This window comes from Eleutherodactylus coqui, chromosome 4 (assembly GCF_035609145.1).
Source record: "Eleutherodactylus coqui strain aEleCoq1 chromosome 4, aEleCoq1.hap1, whole genome shotgun sequence".
NCBI classification, from domain to species: domain Eukaryota; kingdom Metazoa; phylum Chordata; class Amphibia; order Anura; family Eleutherodactylidae; genus Eleutherodactylus; species Eleutherodactylus coqui.
In genome coordinates this window covers 273634038-273654310 of record NC_089840.1, presented here as the reverse complement: position 1 = coordinate 273654310, position 20273 = coordinate 273634038, and the positions used below count along the sequence as shown (strand labels likewise).

Here is a 20273-nt window from a genome sequence, read left to right as displayed (position 1 = left end):
TTGGTTAAGAGAGTGCTAGTAAAATATTATCCGTGAGTAACATGGTTTTACCTGTTTTATCCCTGACCTTTATGCCTTTGAGCTCTATGTTTTTTTTCTAGCAATCGTGTTGAATATCAGTGGGGATAAGGGGCATCTTTGCTCAGTGCCTTTCTGTAGAAGAAATTTTGGGGAGAAAAAACCTGGAGTATTAAGGGGAGGAGTAGAGATTCTATCAATAGGAACGGAAGGGGCCCACAACACCCGTCCTGTCCATTGATTCCCTTAGCCATGACCATGAGACATTGTCAAATGCCTCTTCAGCATCTATTGTGAGAAAGGACGGAGAGGGATGAGCCGTAGGGTGCAGCTTAATGTCGTCGAAGATTGTTGAAATCTTCCTTATATTTGTGGTGTCTGAGCACCCTTTTGTAAACCCTGTCTGCATTGGAAAAATCAAGTGAGGCATGATAGGGGCTAGGCGATCTGCCATAATTTTGGCCATTAGTTTTAAATCGGTGTTAATTAGGGAAATCGGTCTGTAGGATTTTGCGTCGGTTGGCTCTTTTCCAGGTTTGTGTAACAGCTTAATATGTGCTTTATTCGTGTCAGGGGGAATAGGGCTGTCTCACATGTAACCGTTGAATAAAGTTTCAAATAATGGGGCAGTCTGGTCTTTTAATATTTTGAAGAATTCCCCCTTATATCCGTCTGTTCCCGGAGCTTTATTATTCCCTAACCCTTTAATACCGTCTTTAATTTCCAGTTGGGAAATTGGGGAGTTTAGTAATATGCATTGTTCTTCCGTCAGTGTGGGCCATGATGTGTCCGAAAATATGTCGTCTCATGTGATCATTTTCGATTGTGCTTGTGAGTAAAGTTTTGAGTAGAACTCACAGAATATGTCATTCATTTTTTTGGAGTGTGGGTGCGTTTTTCTGGAGGAGTCTTTCAAAATCGCAATATTGGATCTCTGAAAGGGCCCTCGTGCTAAATTGTCCATAATTTTGCCTGCCTTGTTGCTAAATTTAAATAATTTAGCTTCCTTGTGTGAAAATGCCAGTAGCTCTCGTTTATGCAACCACAACTCATAGGATTCCTTTGCTGCTATCCATATCTGCTCATGTTGTTTATCTGGCTTCTTCTAAAACCGTGAGTAGACCTTTAGTAGCTGATCGCTAAACTGCCTAATTTTGTCATTAATATTTCTTTTAATAGAAATCACATAGGCGATTATCTTGCCCCAGATGATTGCCTTGCCGGCATCCCAAAGCAGCTGAGGATTGTTGGAATGTTTGTCATTATCTGCCATGTATTCGAGCCACCAACCCTTCAGCAATGCGCAAAATGTCTCGTCTTGTCATAGACGATGGGAACCTCCATATATAGTCTTCACCTCTTGGAAGCTCCTGACACAGGGACAGCATCACCGGAGCATGATCTGAAATCACCATGTCTCCTATTAGAATTTTGGCTATTCTTAACATCGTGGGGTGGCATAAATATATAATCAATTCTAGACCACCAATTATGCACATGAGAAAAGTGAGTAAACTCTCATCCCTCTGGCTTGAGCTTCCGCCACACATCCCTAAGACTAGCCACGTGAACAAAGCTATGCAGATTGGAGTAATGATATCTATTATTTACGCCTTGGGCCGCCTGGTTACAACGGTCTTCTCTCATTCTAACTACCGCATAAAAGTCGCCTCCTACCCCTTTGCTAGCCTCCGTGTCAGCCAATAGCTTGTCTGAAAATTTCGCCAGGAGCTGTTTGTTATTTGTGTTAGGGCCGTAGATGTTGTGTATACTAAAGATCTACTAAAGACCCTCAGCAATTTGCCAAATACTAGGCCAGTGATGGGCAACTTTTTTGGCTTGGTGTGTCAAAATTCGCCGAAAAACCTCAGGTGGTGTGTCACTTCGAAACCCCCCCCCAAAAAAAATTTGTGATATTAATATTTTAAATAAGAAAAATGTATAACATATAACTGTATTGAATAAACCAAAAACTAATTATTTTAACTTACCTGCTTGGTGACTTCTTTGTTCATCTGTCAGTCGGTTTCTTCTGTTGGTCTTGAAATTAATTAACGGTCCAATATGAAACTTTAACTTGTGTGGGGTGCCGTAAATTCTCCCTCACTGAGTGCTTTTCCATGCTGAGCGATGGAGTGAGCGATGGTCAGACTTGCAGCCGTTAAATTTGTAGAGCCTTTTACAAATTTAAGGATAGAATTAGATTGGCGCTTATAAAGGTGCAGCTGCCTGGAAATGGATTCCTTCCTTTCATCCTCACTTTTTTTCAAGAGCTGGGAATGATTAGTTTCAAAATGTCTCTCTATATTCCACGTTCTGCTTACTACCGTCTCAGTACATAGAACGCAGAAGGATCTGCCATTTTTTTCTATAATGCCATACATCTTGGTCCACGTCTCTGGAAAGGGTCGGCTACTGCTACTACTACCACCCCCTTTACTTAACCTTGTTTTTTTACTTTTTGGGTTCTCCATCAGACAGTGATCGCAATGACAGAAGATTACTCACTTCTCAGTAATGGCGCTGGTGGTAATGGCGCTGGTAGTGGTGCTTTTTTAAATGGCTGCTGCACAAGCCCTCCCCTCACTTATCTCAGTAATGGCGCTGGTGCTGCAAAGGCGCTCCCCACACTTCTCAGTTATGGCGTTGGTGGTAATGGCGCTGGTAATGGTGCATTTTTAACTGGCTGCCGCACAAGCCCTCCCCTCACTTCTCAGTAATGGTGCTGGTGGTAATGGCGCTGGTAATGGTGTTTTTTTAAATGGCTGCTGCACAGGCCCTCCCCTCACTTATCTCAGTAATGGCGCTGGTGCTGCAAAGGCGCTGCCCTCACTTCTCAGTAATGGTGCTGGTGGTAATGGCACTGGTAATGGGGTTTCTTTAAATGGCTGCCACACAGGCCCTACCATCAATTCTCAGTAATGGTGCTGGTGCTGCACAGGCACTCCCTGGTGCTGCTACTCACGATCGATGCCGCCTTCTCACGGTGGATGACGGTGGATGCTGCTGGTTGCTGTTGCTGGTGCTTGCTGCTAAGATGGCCTCCAGATCCCTTCCCCTGCGCACTCCGCGGCTAAAAGGTCCGCCAGCCAGAAGTGAGGTCAGCGGCCTAACCGGAAGTCCCAGCACTACTAGACGCTCTGTGCCGGAGGTCTGTGGTTTTGGCCTACAGACCTCCGGCGCAAAGCGTCTACCCACCACAATGTTTTATCCTCGGCTACTGCACCTGGCCATGCAGGAGCCGAGGATGAAACATCCCGGTTCTCCGCGTGCGGCCGCATAATCCTCTGTCTGCGGCTGCGTGTCAGCGAACATGGCCACGCGTGTCAGCACTGACACGCGTGTCATGGGTTCGCCATCATGGTACTAGGCTGATGGAAGGAGCAGGTGGGGAAGATGCACTCTCCCTTGGCGTAAAATGCTTAGCATAAGCCCAAAATAAGAGCGCATGAGTTGACTTCCCTGAATTCTACCTCATAAGTAACGGTTAGGAGCAGAATTTAACTAGGGCCACTCGTTGGCAACCATAACTGTTTTTATAACATCAGTTCTTGCTCTGCTCCCTTGAGGATCACGATGTGGAATAAAACAGAGCTTAGCTGCATTTCTAGAATTATAAACAATATTTCTCTCCACTCCAAAAAGTTACAACATAAATTTTTAAAATGTAACATATGAAATATAGAAGTTGATAATTGAAATAAACGTCCTAAAACAGTCTCTCTTGACTACTTTTCTCCTCAAGTGTCTCTCCTGTAGTATCACATATTCATGACTACACCGTAGGACCTCAAAGGAGGGAGCAGTGAGTGGTGGTTCGTTCTTACGGCGTTGTTCCTTTGGTGCGACTGAGGGGCCTGAGTAGTCCTCGTGCCAGTTCCTGCTGTCGCGTGTCGCTGGGGAGGTGTGTCTCCCGCATCTCTCTGGCGTTCCTTTGGGTATTGTCAATTTCAATTCCTGCTCTTTCTCTGGATCATGAAAGATAAGAGTGGCACTAGAGTTGAGCGAACATACTCTGTCGAGCTTGATGCTCGTTCGAGTGTTAGCGCACTCGATGGTGCTAGTTACTCGAACGAGCATCAAGGCGTGTTCGTCAAGGCGTGTTTGACCCCACCCCAGTTTTTGGCCCCTCCCTGCCACAATGTGCCTGTTTTGGCCCCTCCCTGCCACGACTTAGCGTGTGTCAATGGCAAATTTTTTTGTCTGGCAGGCAGGGGAGAAGAGAGAGAGAGAAACCAAGAAAAAAAATGTTTGAGTCTCCCATTGTAATCAATGGGGTCCGTTACTGGAGTAGAGCTCTTGAATTTTACGAAAAGCTTGAATAACGCGGACCCGAGCATTTGGGTGCTCTCTCATCTCTAAGTGGCACCATTAGAGCAGAATACTTTCAGTACTGCCAGGTACAGCAGGGCAAATTTCTGTTATTTCTTATAAAGTTCTGAACAAATTGGTGAAAAAGCTTCCCTTTTGCGCTGTACTTTGGCAGAGTAGTCTGCAAAATTTTGAATTTTGTGACCATCAATCTCCAGTGAATTGTTACGGCTTTTGAAGTCTCACAAAATTAGGGCTTTGTCTGTGTAGCCCAAATATTTTACTATTGTGGGTCTCGGGCGTATCCTGGTATTTGAGGCCTGCGTAGTAGGTGCTGAGCGCATATCTGGTGCAAAACGATGGGCTCGCTCTACTTTACATTTGTGTGATCCCAAGGATTTGGGGATCGTGGCTTCGCACAGTTGGCATAAGTCTTTTTGTAGATAAGTTTCAGAGACCCCAATAATACGCAGGTTGCTACGTCTGTACCTATTTTTCGAATTCTCCATGGTCTGTGGATATTGTTTCCAGTTCATATTCAATTGAGTTTAGGCTGTTAGCATGTTGTGACACCGTATCTCAGAGCTCGCGCAGTGAGCCGGCCACCGTGGCTGCCAAAGTCTCATGTATATCTGGGGAAATTAGTTTTGCTACTTCGATTGCTAAAATCGTATATTCGAGAGCTGCTGTATTCTGCATGGTCTGGGTTTCGTGAACCGGCGGTGCAGAAGACGTGGAAGTAGGTTCTTGTAGGGGATCCTCCTTAGAGACATTTTCGTTCTAGAACAAGGCTTTAGCTGTGGCTTTTGCAGGTGTCTCCATTTGCATTACTTTTTTACGACCCATTTTAATTACAAACTCCTCCATAAAGAGGTTTAATAGTTTGTAGATTTCTATATACTGTTGCACGTTTGCCTGAAAATTCCGATCTTTTATGTAAAATAATTGGAGCTGGCTTTTAGCTCAGCCACGTATTAACCTCTATTCTGATATAAACTGATGCTTTTTCAACCTTTTCTTCTCTCTTTAATCGGTAGCGGGGGGAGGGGGGGGAGCAGAGAGCAGTCCTGTGCAGATTTAGTGTGTCAATCTGCGGTGGCTTGTGGCACTTATATAGTGGGAGAATTGGATATGACTCTTCTTGTCACCCCTATAAATATGTGCTGTTTTGTTGTTTTGTTTTTTTTAAAACTTGGTGGTGCACATAAGATGGCTGCCGCTGTTCATGGGGGGAGGGAGCATATACATACCACTGCCCTGCTCTCCTAATAGCTCTTAAATGTTCCCATCGAACGGAGCCTGCAATGAAGAGGTCCCCTTCTCAGGCGAGGATCTGCTCACCGGCTGTAGCTGTAGTGTTCCTCATTGGGCTGTGCATCCATTCTGAACCCCTCACTTGCAGGTCAGGAGCGGTGCTGAGATGGCTTGGGTGCCACGTGGCCAGGCAGTAATGGAGTGAGGGTGGTTAGCGACACTGTCTCTTTCTCCGGAGTCAGCGTTACAGCACAGGGAGCCAACAGCAGCTGTGAGTGAGTTGGTTTTGGAGCTGAGGTACCAGAGCTCTGCTTCTCCGTTAACTACTCCATGGCACCGGAAGTACATTTATACCATTTTAAAAGGAGATTTTTAAATCAGGGCTACCATCCCACCTCAATTGATGACCAAATCACCAGAGCCACCAGATACCCAGGAATCAACTACTCCAATACACAGAAAGGGAAGAAAACAATTGTGTACCTCCTAGTAGTGACCTACAATTCACATCTAGAGGTGTTAAGGAAAACTGAAAAGAAATTCCATCATACCCTACACAGGGATGACCATCTAAAAATCATATTCTCGGACTCTCCGCTTCTGTGTTACAGGCAACCTCCAAATTTGAGGAATTTTATAATTAGGAATGCATTGTGCTCTGACGCACAAAAAGGAACTTATCCCTGTAAGGAAAGGAGCTGCAAGTCCTGCTCACATGTACTGACAGCGGACAGGATACAAATCCCCAACACACAGCAGGACTATAAGATCCCGGGGAACATTCACATGTTCCATGTCTGATGTTGTGTACCTGATCCTGTGAAGTAAATGTCCTGTTGGGGGCCTTTATGTTGGAGAGACAGAACAAAAACAAGGATGGGATCTAATCGCCACACAATTAAAGAAAGATAGAGCATTTTCCCAGTCATGGACACAACATAGAATATAAGAAAGTTACCATATTAAAAGGCAGTTTTAAATCTCAGCATCACAGAAGAAGTTGGGAGTAGAAGTTTGTAATCATCATGGATACTTTCAAGAATGGAATGAACCTAGGAGGAGGATTTTTGCATCAGTGGATAATATGAGAAATCTGGAGCAGATTGGTGACCCCATATACCAATTTAGAGACCATAAAACATTTGATCCCTTATCAGTGGACTATTTGCTCATTCACAGCTCACCATGCTGTTCTGGTATGGTTTTCAGTGCAAATTGATCACACCATGTCTATGCCTTTTCGTGTGTGTGTATATATATATATATATATATGTGTGTATGTGTATGTGTATATATATATATATATTTATATTAGTGTAGTTATAAACATTATAATATATGCCTCTTCGGATCTATTCCATTTAAGCCTGAGGAAGAACCTTGAGTAGGTTTGAAAACACACTATAACATCCTGTATTTTTGTTAGCAATTAAGAGGTAACACATCCACAAGATTACCTGATTTCTCTTACTGAGAACATTCACATTTTTGATCCCCTATAATCCAGAGATTTGGGGTGGTTTACATTGTCTCGTCTTCTCTCCATTCAGGATCCTTGGCTGATATCTTCTTTATCAGATAATTTTCCTGATTGACTCAACAAGGATGGATAGGAAGAGGGACAAGATGGCGGAGAGTATATTCACCCTCACCCTAGAAATACTTTTCCAGCTTACAGGAGAGGTGAGAGATTCTGGGGATTCCTTCATAAATGCCGGAAAAAAGAAGAGGCGGTTGTACTTTTCTATTTTTTTTTTTGTCAGAATGACAAAAAAACAACAGATCTATTATAAGGCAATCGGAGGTTGTTGGAGCCATTATTTTCTGTCATCTAACAGAGCAAAAACTGATAATTTAGTTCTTTTGCTCCTGTGACTGAGTAGAACAACAGAGATGATGAACATGTGAGGAGAATCTTACTAATTGTTGGCCATAACTGAAGACATGAAGGACTCTGGGAATGTCTGCAGAGATATTTATGGATGTATCTCCCCATAAACAGGATTACACGGTAGTGAAGAAGACTTCTAGTGATGGCTGTCAGGCCCTGGTGTCTGATGGATGGGGAAGACCCCTGAGCCCAATCACAGGGCCTCCACCTCACCCCCTGATACTGGAGAAGATCAATGAGCAGAAGATCCTAGAACTCACCAACAAGATGATTGAGCTGCTGAATGGAGAGGTGACACTGCTGGGAATGCTGGGACATTATACAGTAACACTATAGAGGTATAATGTGACTAGGTGATGATGGTATCATCGTGTTGTCAGGTTCCTATAAGGTGTCAGGATGTCACTGTCTATTTCTCCATGGAGGAGTGGGAGTATTTAGAAGGACACAAGGATCTGTACAAGGACGTCATGATGGAGGACCACCAGTCCCCCTCATCACCAGGTAATAGACAGGACTACATCCACATGGCCTTTATTATTTGTATGTAGAGAATGAATTCAGTGGCTGTCTGTGTTTTCTGCAGGTAGATCCAGTAAGAGAACAGCAGCGGAGAGATGTCCCCGTCCTCTTCTTCCACAGGATGATCAGGTAGATGGAGAGAAGATCTCATGAAATCTCCCCTCTGGTCTGTAGGACGGCTGGGAAGGTCTTGTGTTCAGTCTTATTATATGACTGATACTTGTGTAATGAGAAAGCTGGAGATGGCAGGATTACAGCCGACCGCAGACATTAGATCTCCGCATCTTATCACTATTTTCTGGTTCTGGAAACTTCTGGTTGGAATAAAGAAGCTACAGGTTGGAGTTATACAAGAGACCTGCAGCTATTTGGCCCAGATCACTACTGCTGTCATGTCATTCCGGCTCCTCCTACTAATTAATGACCTTTTCTTGCCATATAAAACCTCCCACACGACTTCTCCAACTGTGTGATGACTTTTACAATATTTATTTCACAGCTGGTGAAACTGGAGGAAGATCCGATCCCTATTGCTGCTACAGAGACACATGTGAGGGGGGATCAGCCGTGTAAGGAGGAGATTCCTACAGCTGACCCCCCAGGTGAGACTACATGTAGAGAAGAGTCTGTGTTGTCGGGTTTTCAGCTTTATATTCCCTTATTCAGACAAAGTTAATTTTTTTGAATAGCACATAATGGAATAAATGCTTAAGGGAACGCTTAAATAACATGAAGTGTAAAACTATCAGTCCCGCCCATGGAGACTCCAAATTGCAGCCTTTTTAAAATCCAAATCAAAAAGCAGTCACAAATTGTAGAAAGAATGCGTACCTGGAGTCACCCCACATCATACAATCACAGATCCGTGGGCGGCCCATGTACCAGCAATATAGTAAGATACCTGCATACACAAATAATACCGTCCGGCAGGAGATTAATAAGACAACTACAGACACATCAACAAGTCGTGTGCATAGTGATAGAAAGAATTAATAATGTAACATTATTTCCTTTCTAAGGTTTAACCCTATAGGCACCGTGTTTACAGATGGAAGATCCAATGTGCCTCACGGTATCCTGCAGATGGTCCAATATTCTAATTTTCTAGACGTACATCCCACATAGGATGACTTACAGATATCACATGTGATCATACAGACCGCACATCGGATATTACAATTTATATATTCTTTAATTTGAAAGTTGTTTAACTTATATGAAAATATTTTGGCTGAAGAATCACACGATTTGTTGATATGTTTGTAGTTGTCTTATTAATCTCCTGCCAGACGGTATTATTTGTGTATGCAGGTATTTTACTATATTGCTGGTACATGGGCCGCCCACGGATCTGTGATTGTATGATGTGGGGTGACTCCATTGTTATGTTCTTGTTATAAAGGGTTGTCCACAGGAGTTAGGCATATACTGGGACTAAGGACGAAGTATTGGTCTGAAATGCATCACAGAGCATGCAGCTTTTTTCTGGTTTGGGACTGTCTGGTGTTTAGTATTGATTAACCCTTTTTATGATGAAGGGTCATTGATGCGCCTGCATTCAGGACACATGCTGTAGTTCCCGTACTCCTACTTTACTTTTTGGGTGACATATCTACATCATGTAACGTGCCGTATAATGTATTGTTAAACTTCTAAAAATCTTTCAGTGGGGTGAATTGGAAAAACACCACAGCAGCTCCAGTTGGGGGTGTTGATGGGTCATTTCTACAGTTTTCATGGTGCAGTAACAATGACATGTTGTCTTTATTCTGAGGGTCAGTACGAGTACAGTGATGCCAATTTATACAGTTCTTTTATATGTAGAAATGCTTAAAAAATAAATGCCTATTTTAAGAAAAAAATCGTATCTTTCTAATGCTATATTTTACCCGCATTATTTTTTTTTTAGTTTTTTCATTCACTGGACTGTGTGAGGGCTCGCTTTTTGTGGGGTGACCTGTAGTTTGCATTGGTACCATTTTGAGGAACATAACTTTTTGGATTCAATTAAGTTTAATAATTTTACATGTTAAACCAAAATGATGCATTACAATAAACAGTAATCTTTCGCTGGGTCCATCTTAAAGGGGTTGTCCCGCGCCGAAACTGGTTTTGTTTTTTTTCAATACCCCCCCGTTCGGCGCGAGACAAACCCGATGCAGGAATAAAAAAAACAAAACGGACAGTACTTACCCGAATCCCCGCGCTCCGGCGACTTCTTACTTACCTAAGTAAGATGGCTGCCAGGATCTTCACCCACGGTGCACCATGCGGTGCACCGTGCGGTCCATTGCCGATTCCAGCCTCCTGATTGGCTGGAATCGGCACACGTGACGGGGCGGAGCTACGAGGAGCCGCTCTCCGGCACAAGCGGCCCCATTCAGAAAGGAAGAAGACCGGACTGCGCAAGCGCGTCTAATCGGGCGATTAGACGCTGAAAATTAGACGGCACCATGGAGACGAGGACGCTAGCAATGGAACAGGTAAGTGAATAACTTCTGTATGGCTCATAATTAATGCACAATGTACATTACAAAGTGCATTAATATGGCCATACAGAAGTGTATAACCACACTTTGTTTCGCGGGACAACCCCTTTAACATTTTGTCTTTGCTTCGCATCTTCTTGTGCAGTGAGAATAATTAGACCGACTTTATCTGCATCACGTATAAGTAATACAAAACGAATAAATATATTTCAAACTATAACTAACTAACGGGGTAGGGGGTGGGGAACGGGTAAGGCTAGGAATGGGGGGGTAGGAAAAGGTGAGTTTTAGGGAGTAGTAAATCACCTCGCCTGTTTGTATTGGTATTCTTCACCCTTCGAGTTGACCTGATTCCAGCCAGGTTTTGAACGTGTCCGAGGCTCTCATCGATATCCACGGGCTCCATAGATTATGTATCCCAATTCGTTCTTTTTTGCTTTCAGCTCCTTCCTCCTCATATCTCATTAACATATTAAGTTTCTCTGACCACATTATTCGTGTGGGTGGAGATCCTGATTTCCACAATTCAGGTACCGACATTCTTACAGCTAGGATAACCAGCCTCAACAAGTCAGCTCTAATTCTAGCCATAGATCCGGACAGTATCAGGAGCAGGGCCATCTCCGCTGTTATGGACACTTTAGACCTGGTCATGTCATTATATAATAATTCCACGTTACTCCACAAGGTCCTGATTGGGGGGCAGTCCCACCATATGTGGGTCATTGTCCCAGGACCGTTTTGGCATCTCCAACATATCGGAGGTATTCTATTGTCAATTTGGTGTAGTCTTGACGGTGCCCGATACCATCATGAGAGGATCTTAAAATTCTGCTCCTGTAGTCTGCCGTACCTGGTGCTTTTGTGGCACATGAGGAAGGCCCTCTGCCAGTCTGATGTAGAGCGGTTGCCGCCTAACTTATTCTCCCACTGACCCGTGTAATTTGGAAGGAAGTCCCCCGTCTCACCGTCTAGCAACAGCTTTATATATTACTGATATGCCGTGCTCCGTAGGCCCCGGCGACATGCACATCTCTTCGAATGGCGTCAGCTGTCTATTAACACACTCCCCGGGCGTCAGGGACCCCACAAAGCCCCTCACCTGGAGGTAGCTCAACCAAGCTCCTGGGGGGGGGGAAGCGAGTTGCCATAAAACTCTCTCAGGGGTTTCATCCCGTCTTGATTTACTATGTTTACAATTCTAGGGATTGGAGTGTCTGGTATGGCCAGGATTGTGTTCTTGTCTCTCGCTGGTGGGAACTGTGGGTTGGCTACCAGTGGTGTAAGCGAGCCTGGTATTGATATCAGTCTCGCTCTTGTGGCCCATGCCCCCCATATCTTGAGGACCTTTATGAGGTATGGTGGGAGGCTCTCTACCTCCTCGAGGTACTGTCTAGGGATCCAGGGGGCCCCCTGAACTATCCTGGAGTCGGCTGCATGTTCCATTTCTACCCATAGTTTAGTTGTTTTAGCTTGTAATAGCGAGAGGACGAAATTAGCAATACAAGCCTTGTAGTAGAGTGAAAAGTCTGGGAGCCCCAGTCCCCCCTCTTCTTTGGTCCTTGTTAGTAGCCTGTGACTAAGTCTAGATTTGCGGTTCATCCATACAAACTTAATGATTAAGGACCGGATATTTAAAAGGTATTGCCGGTTCAGGGCCACCGGGAGGGTCTGGCATAAGTACAAAAACTTTGGGAGGGAGTCCATCTTGACTGCATTTATCGGCCCTGTCCACGATACGTAGAGCGGGCTCCATTTGCTCAATTCCGCCCTCAGGCCCTCCAGGTATGGGAGGAAGTTTAGTTCGAATATCTGTGAAGGGTCTGCTGGAATCTGTACCCCCAGATACTTAATGGCCGAAAGTCTCCACTTGAAGGGGAAAGACTCCGAAAGGGCCTCTACCCCCGTCTGGGCCAGTGTTACGTTTAGGATTTACGATTTTTGTAAGTTGACTTTAAAATTACTTACTCTCCCATATCTATCGAACTCCTTCATTACCACTGGCAGCCCTACTCTCGGGTTCGACAGGAACAGGAGGAGGCCGTCCGCAAAAAGCGCCAACTTATGTTCGGAGGGGCCCTCCGTCTGTCCTCTGACTGACCCGTTTTTTCTAATGGCATTGGCCAGAGATTCCATGGACAGGACGTACAGCAGGGGTGACAGGGGACACCCCTGCCGAGTTCCATTGTTAATTGAGATGGAATCTGAAAGGGCACCATTCACCCGAATTCTGGCTGATGGTCCCTTGTATAGGGCCATGATCCATTCCCTCATTCTCTGGCCGAGGCCTATCTGACGGAGGGTCCCCTCCAAGAACCTCCACCTGACCCTGTCGAACGCCTTTTCTGCATCTACTGTCAGCAAGCACAATGGTTTGTTTGCCGCTCTTGCCCTGGATATTAATGAGATCGTTTTAATCGTATTGTCTCTGGCTTCCCTCCCAGAGACAAATCCCACCTGCTCTCTATGTATCAAGTCAGGGATGTGCTTTCTGAGTCTGTTTGCTATAAGTTTGGCTAGCATCTTAACATCTAAGTTTATCAGGGATATCGGTCTATAGTTTGCGCAGGAGGTAGTGTCTTTCCCCGGTTTCGGGATTACTACTATATGCGCCTGGAGGGCCTGAGGTGGAATGGGGCTCCCCTGAGAAACCTCATTAAACATCTGAGTTAACATGGGGGATAATTCCTCTCCAAAGAGTTTGTAAAATCTGGCCAAGAACCCATCCGGGCCTGGCGCTTTGCCTGTCTTTAGGTTTTTGACTATTTCCCTGACCTCTTCACATGTGAAGTCCTCCTCCAAGGCTGCTGCCTCCTCTATCTTTAACGGGCCCGGGCCATGTTCTAGATATGTCCTTTCCTCCTCCCCTTCTCTATCTCCTGCCCGTGAGGGTTGCTCTATGTTATATAGTCTTTCATAATATAGGCGGAATTCCTCCAAGATATCCCTTGTGGAAATCGCTGGTGTCTTCCCTGCTCTCTGTATTTTGGGTACGAATGTCACCGTCGTTCTAGGGTGTAGCGCTCGTGCCAACTTTCTTCCACATTTGTCCCCTGCCTCATAAACTTCCCTACGGATCTTGTCCCTCAGAGCCAGCATCCTCTGATCTAATATTGACAAGATCTTCTGGCGTAGTGTTGATATTTCTGCCCGGATGACGTCGTTTGGGGGTTTTTGTTGGCTGTCTCTTTTTCTTGTAATGTCGTCAGCAGGACTCCCAACTCCCTTACTCGCTCTTTTTTTAATCTTGCCCCCTGGGAGATCATGGTACCTCTCAGCACACATTTTAGTGCTTCCCATTTGACAGGGGCCCGTGTGCTATCGTTTTGATGGTCATTTACAAAATTGGCTGTGGTCGTTTTAATCTCTTGGACACATTGGGGGTCTTTTAGTATGTTGTCATTAAGTTTCCATGTTCTAACTCGTAGGTCTTTTTGAAATCCGTCAAAGTCAGCGTATACCGGGGCGTGATCAGACCAAATAAATGGTCTGAATTCGCATACGGGCCTGTAATCTAGGAGGGTGTGTGAGACCCATAAGTAATCTAATCTGCCATAGCTATTATGGGGGATTGAGTGGAACGTGTAGTCCCTGATGCCCAGGTGTAGCAGACGCCATATGTCCACTAAGTGCATGTCCCCTAGTTCCCTCAACAGAGTTCTTGTTGCTGCCCGTGAGACAGAGGACTTACCTGACGATGTATCTTGTTCCGGATCTACAGCCAGGTTAAAGTCGCCTCCCAGGGCAATGGTAGAGCCATCCGCGAACTTCGCCAACTCTCTCAGGGTGGCCACACCAAAGGATATCTGTCCCTGGTTCGGGAAATATAAATTTGCAAAAGTGATCACCTTTCCAAAAACTTCTGTTTTGACAAATAGATATCTACCTTCTGGGTCCTGTAGAACGCCCAGGGGTTGCATCTGTAACGAATTATGGAATGCAATAGAAACCCCTCCCACCTTCCGGTTCGGGTTCGGGCTATGGAACCAGGTAGGGAATGATTTTGTGGAGCATGAGGAAATCTCGTCTGTTTTAAAGTGGGTCTCCTGGAGGAGAAGCACCTTCCTACCTTTTTTTCTGCATGTGGAACAGGATCTGACCCCTCTTGGAGGGAATATTCAACCCCTTGGCGTTGTACGAGGCAATCGTCAGGTTAGCCATGGACCATACTGGTTAGGTCGCTTGTCGCATTCTTTAGGCGAGGTTTAGGGTGGGCAGGGTCGGGGATAGTGGGGAAAGGATAGCACATGGGGTTAGGGGGACGGGGGGGAGGGGGTAAAAAACATAAAGCATCTACAGGCCTCTCAATAGGCCTCACTCTTCGGCACTGATCACTATTAGTCGCTATAGACTAGCTTCAAGCGCAGCTTAAGAGCTGCCTACTCTAGGTGGGGGAGGGGAGACCGCCAATGGAGGCCTGCCCCCGCCTTCGCCGTCGCTTGGTGAAGAAAAGAGAAGGAAAATTGAAACCGGACAGATAAAGAGATTAATTTGCAAAGCTGATGGCACTGATCTCGTCCGCCGCCGGGTCTGTCGTCACAGCATATAAAGGGAGAAATGAGAGAAAAGCAGGTAGGTGAGGAGATGGAAAGCAACAGGTTTTCGTTAGGAGTTGGTCTTGACACATGAAGGGACAGAAATAGGTTGGTCTGGTCAGTTTGTTTCACCGGTCTTCATGTGGGAAGGTCCTCGGGGTTTCTGTGCCTCCTCTTTCAGCCTTTGTCTTGGTTTCTTGGGGATTTATTCCTCGGTTCCCTTCGCAGATTTCCAGCTTTCTGCCACTCCATTCTGGGTGGGCAAACCGGCATCTCGCCAATTTTGGGCCAGTCCGGTATTTCAATCTGTGGTAGCTCCAGGGTCCCAAGGAATTTGGGTAGGTCTCCCAGGTGTCTAATTACAGCCGATTTCCCTCCTTTTCTCGCGTGGAGCTGTAGGGGGAACCCCCATCTATATGGAATGTCTCTTTCTCTCAGATCATTTAGGAGGGGCCTCAGGGCCCTGCGTAGCTGTAATGTACGTTTAGATAAGTCCGAGTATACACTAACCGAGCGGCCCTTGAACTGCAGAGTATCCAGCGTGCGTGTTCACTGTAATATTTGCTCCTTTTCTCTATAAAAATGAACTATGCAGAGGACGTCTCTGGGTCTGGTGGGATCTGTTGGCTTCGGTCCCAAGGCTCGGTGGACTCTGTCCAGTTCTAGGGCGGAATCCGTGGGTCTCTGCAGCAAGTGGTTGAAAAACTCAGTGATCCAGTCTTCCAGCTGGTCATTATTTATCTCTTCGGACAGACCTCTAACCCTAAGGTTGTTGCGTCTGTGATGATTTTCCAAGTCGTCGATATGATTGGTCAATTCTTCTATCTGGTGCGCTTGTGCTTCCAGGATATGCGCATGTTCTACTATAATGTTTTGGAACTCGTCTTGTGTTTCTTCAACTTCTGCCACTCTCTGTCCCACTTCTTTGATATCTTTCTGTAGGACCGCTATATCTTGCTTGTGGGCTGCGTCCAGTTTCTGTAGAAGTTCATTCATCTCCCCTTTTGTGGGGATTGCCTTCAGGTGGGCTCTCCAGTCCCATTCTTCGTCGTTTGTTTGTGGGGCCTGGGGCCTTTTGTGGCTTGTGTGATGGGCTTCGGGGTTGCCTGGGGCCCGTGGTATTGCGGTTCTTTTGTTTGGCTGTGCAGGGGGGCTTTCAGGTGCTTTGTCCTTGTTTGTCCCCCCCCCCCCTCTGTCTCCCAGGACTTATTGTGGGTCGATGTTCCCTTCACCCCTTGTGTGGGGCTTTGCTGGGTGGGGCAGCATCAGGGTCTGGTGCTTGATGGCTTCCTGACTCTCCCTTGTCTCTCCCCTTCTCTTCATTCCCCCTTCCCCCTCTCCTTGTTTGGGGCCCTTGGTCTTTTGGGCTTCTAGGGGGTACTTGTGGGGTTGTAATCCGCCCTGCAGGGCTTATTGTCTGGGGAGAGCTGGCTTTGAGCGTGCCTGGGGAGTTTATTTCAGAGGACTCTTCCTCTGCTGTGTCCGGAGCCGTCTTCTGCCCGGGGCCATACCTCCTCCTCACTGCTGTCTCCCGCTGTCTCCTCCGGTCGGGCTTCCTCCTCTGTTGTTCGCGGTCCTCCGGCCCGGGACTCCTCTTCTTCCTGCACCCGGGGCTGCTCCTCTTTATCTCTGGCGGCTTCCCGCGCCGGCTGGCGCGGCGCCATCTTTGTTCTGCCGCTCAGTGTCAGGGCTCCTGGACAGCGGAGGAAACGCTCCATGCTCAGGACCGGGGACTTCAGCGGCTGTCTGGGGGCTTCAGATGTCCTCTTCTTCCCCATGGAGGCTGCTTCTTTTCAGCGGTGGTGGTGGATCGGCGTGCTGAAGCGACGGGTCAGGCAGGAGCTCCGGCAGGAAGGACTTACTGCATCAAGCGGTAAGCCATGCCCCCCCGAGGAACATAACTTTTGATAGCTTTTCATTCAATGTTTTTCTAGGAGTGACCAAAATAAATGCAATTCTTCCATTGTATATAGTTTTTTTTCTGAAGGAGACCTAAGAAGACCTTTATGGATGTAGTGATAACAATTTTTAGATTTTTTTTATTTTATATTTTTATAATCCTAATAAATAAAAAAAAATCTTTATTTCTCGATCATTGCATTGGTAGACACAGCTGACCGTGGGTATAGCTACTGCCACTTGGAGGCGGGCACTAAGCAAAAAAAAGTTAGCTCCTCCTACCAGCTATGCCCTCCGGCAGAAACCAGTCAATCAGTTTTATCTTAGTGCCCATAGGAAGCAGACTTCTTCATTCAATGGAATTTAGTTGTTATCCTTCCCGATCTGGGATTACAGGGCTGGCTCAGGATTTTCCCGGTTACCCCATTGATGATAGCAAACAGACTGGCGTTAACCCTTTTGTTGCTGGCTCAACCCTCAGAAGACCTGATTCATCAGCTATATTGGGCCCCCCTTTTGTAGCACTCCCTTCCAACTAAAGGCTGGTAAGTACAGTAAAAAATGCTGGAGCTCTTTGGTTTTTGGCGATTACGTGAATATTTTCTCCACTGAGGTAAGTATTCTCTTCCCCCCTCTCTTCCTTCCCCTTGCTTATTCTCACCACCCCCCTACCACCACCCCTGGCCTACAACCACCTTTCTTAACTCCACTCCTATCTCCTCACCAGGACCTCTCTGTCTATTCTGAGCCTCCTACCAGATGTTCCTTGGCATGGCAAACCCCTGGGTGACTTGAAGGCTTCCCTACTGGAAACAGTTCAAACAGTTCAATTTTCTCCTCCTTTGCACTCCTCCTTACAGCTTGGGAAAGAGCTTTGGTGTTCCTGCTGGAGGGGAAGCTGTGTATCTTGTGGCTACAGCCTATGGGGATGCTGGAGGACTCCTTCTCTTGGGTCCTTATATCAGGTGGCACTGATTTGCATTGCCAATTCGTGACTAGCCGAGATTATTTTGTAAGCTTCTGGTGGTAAGATTTCTCATCTACCACAAAATAAAGCCAGACGTGCATGGTTCTGCACAGAAGTAGAGGCCTCAGTTTTGTTCCCTTTGTCGCTCCAGCCTCAACCTTGAATAGCAAAAATGTTTTCTAAGACCAAAACCAAAGGCTTTCTTACAAACCGCTTCCGACCTCGTGTCCCCAACCACTATACTCCAAGTCTGCCTCTACTGAATCTTCCGTGTGTATGGCAGTCTCCAACAAACCCATCTAGAGTGGGGAGACGACTTTCCCTATTCAGGGAGACCTAAGTCACTCATTTCTCAGACATCTGGGTTCAGGAGATCATCTCTTCGAGCTATGACCTAGTTTTCCACCTGCTTCAAGATTGCTGCTTCACTTCCAGTTTATCTTTCAAAGGCCAATGCTTTAGATTATGTGTAGAGATGAGCGAGCACCAAAATGCTCGGGTGCTCGTTACTCGGGACAAACTTTTCGCGATGCTCGAGGGCTCGTTTCGAGTAACGAACCCCATTGAAGTCAATGGGCGACCCGAGCATTTTTGTATATCGCCAATGCTCGCTAAGGTTTTCATTTGTGAAAATCGGGGCAATTCAAGAAAGTGATGGGAACGACACAGCAACGGATAGGGCAGGCAAGGGGCTACATGTTGGGCTGCATCTCAAGTTCCCAGGTCCCACTATTAAGCCACAATAGCGGCAAGAGTGCCCCCCCCCCCCCCCCCGCACTGTCTGCATAAAGATCGTTCTCCTCTGCCATAGCTGTAACAGCTGTGGCAGAGAAGAACGATGTTAGCCCATTGAATTCAATGGAGCCAGCAATACAGCAGGTTCCACTGAAAGCAATGGGCTGCCGGCGATCGCGGGATGAATTGTCGGGAAGGGCTTAAATATATAAGCCCTTCCCTGCAATTCATCCAGAAATGTGTTACAATAAAAATATATACCGGCGTATAAGGCGACGGGGCGTATAAGACGACCCCCCAACTGTCACCTTATACGCCGGTAATACAGCAGAGCAAAGAATAAAAATCATTACTCACTTCTCCTGGCGTTCTGCGGCGCTCCTGCAGGCTGTCGCTCCCTCCTGGTTCTAGGCAGAGCATTGCTTTCTGGACGCAGTGGTTGAAATCCCCGCCTCCAGAAACACACCTGCCGTCAGCCAATCACAGCCATTCAATGACATCATTGTCATTGGCTATGATTGGCTGAAGGCACGTGTGTTTCTGGAGGCGGGGATTCAAAGCCCTTCGTAGAGAAAGCAATGCTCCGCCGGGGACCAGGAGGGAGCGACAGCCTGCAGAAGCGCCGCAGAACGCCCGGTGAAGAGAGTAATGATTTTTATTCTTTGCTCCGCTGTATTACCGGCGTATAAGGTGACAGTTGGGGGGTCGTCTTATACGCCCCGTTGCCTTATACGCCGGTATATATTTTTACTGTAACACATTTCTGGATGAATTGCAGGGAAGGGCTTATATATTTAAGCCCTTCCCGACTATTCATCCCGCGATCGCCGGCAGCCTATTGCTTTCAGTGGAACCTGCTGTATTGCTGGCTCCATTGAATTCAATGGGCAAACATCGTTCTTCTCTGCCACAGCTGTTACAGCTGTGGCAGAGAAGAATGATTTGTCTTCTATATGTTCTCAATGGGGTCGGCGCTGCTGCCGCTGTCCCCATTGAGCGCATATAGAGAAGAGAACAGAAATCGCAGATCGCACATAGGTGCAATCTGCGATTTCTATGGCCTAAGAAGGACCGTTGGGGTTCTTGAAACCTAAAATACTCCTAACACTCTCCCTATAGCAGCTCCACCAAGATACCACTTTCCCTCCACTATGTCAGAATGCATCTGTGGCGAGCCGCGGGAGGGGCAGATTTTAATAGTCGGGTGACACCTAATCTCGCCAGCCACTCACTGCAGGGGGGTGGTATGGGGCTTGAACATCGCAGGGGGGAGTTGTAATGCCTTCCCTGTCTTTCTATTGGCCAGAAAAGCGCGCAAATTTCTCAGGGAAGAAAATGAAAGTAACCCGAACATCACGTGGTACTTGTCACGAGTAACGAGCATCTCGAACACCCTAATACTCGAACGAGTATCAAGCTCGGACGAGTATGCTCGCTCATCTCTAATTATGTGATATACATAGAATTGTCCCTGTTTCCTCCTCAGAACAGTTTAGGGGGTTTTATTCCAATCTCTTCATGTTACCCAAGGAGGATGGGATTGTCCGCCCCATTGTGTATCTGAAAAGGTTAGATCATTATGTCAAGGTTCAACACTTCCGCATGGAGTCGTTAAGATCTGTTACATCCATTAAATCAGAAACATTTCGGTC

General features: G+C 46.3%; 1 protein-coding gene across 1 annotated transcript in view; it reads left to right on the top strand.

Annotated features, from left to right (window-relative positions):
- Window positions 1-20273, top strand: part of LOC136626704 (uncharacterized) — a 244542-nt gene that overhangs the window by 27666 nt on the left and 196603 nt on the right. The window contains 1 exon segment of the mRNA XM_066601717.1: window positions 7586-7765. Within this exon segment, the coding sequence (XP_066457814.1) occupies window positions 7586-7765 (180 nt within the window).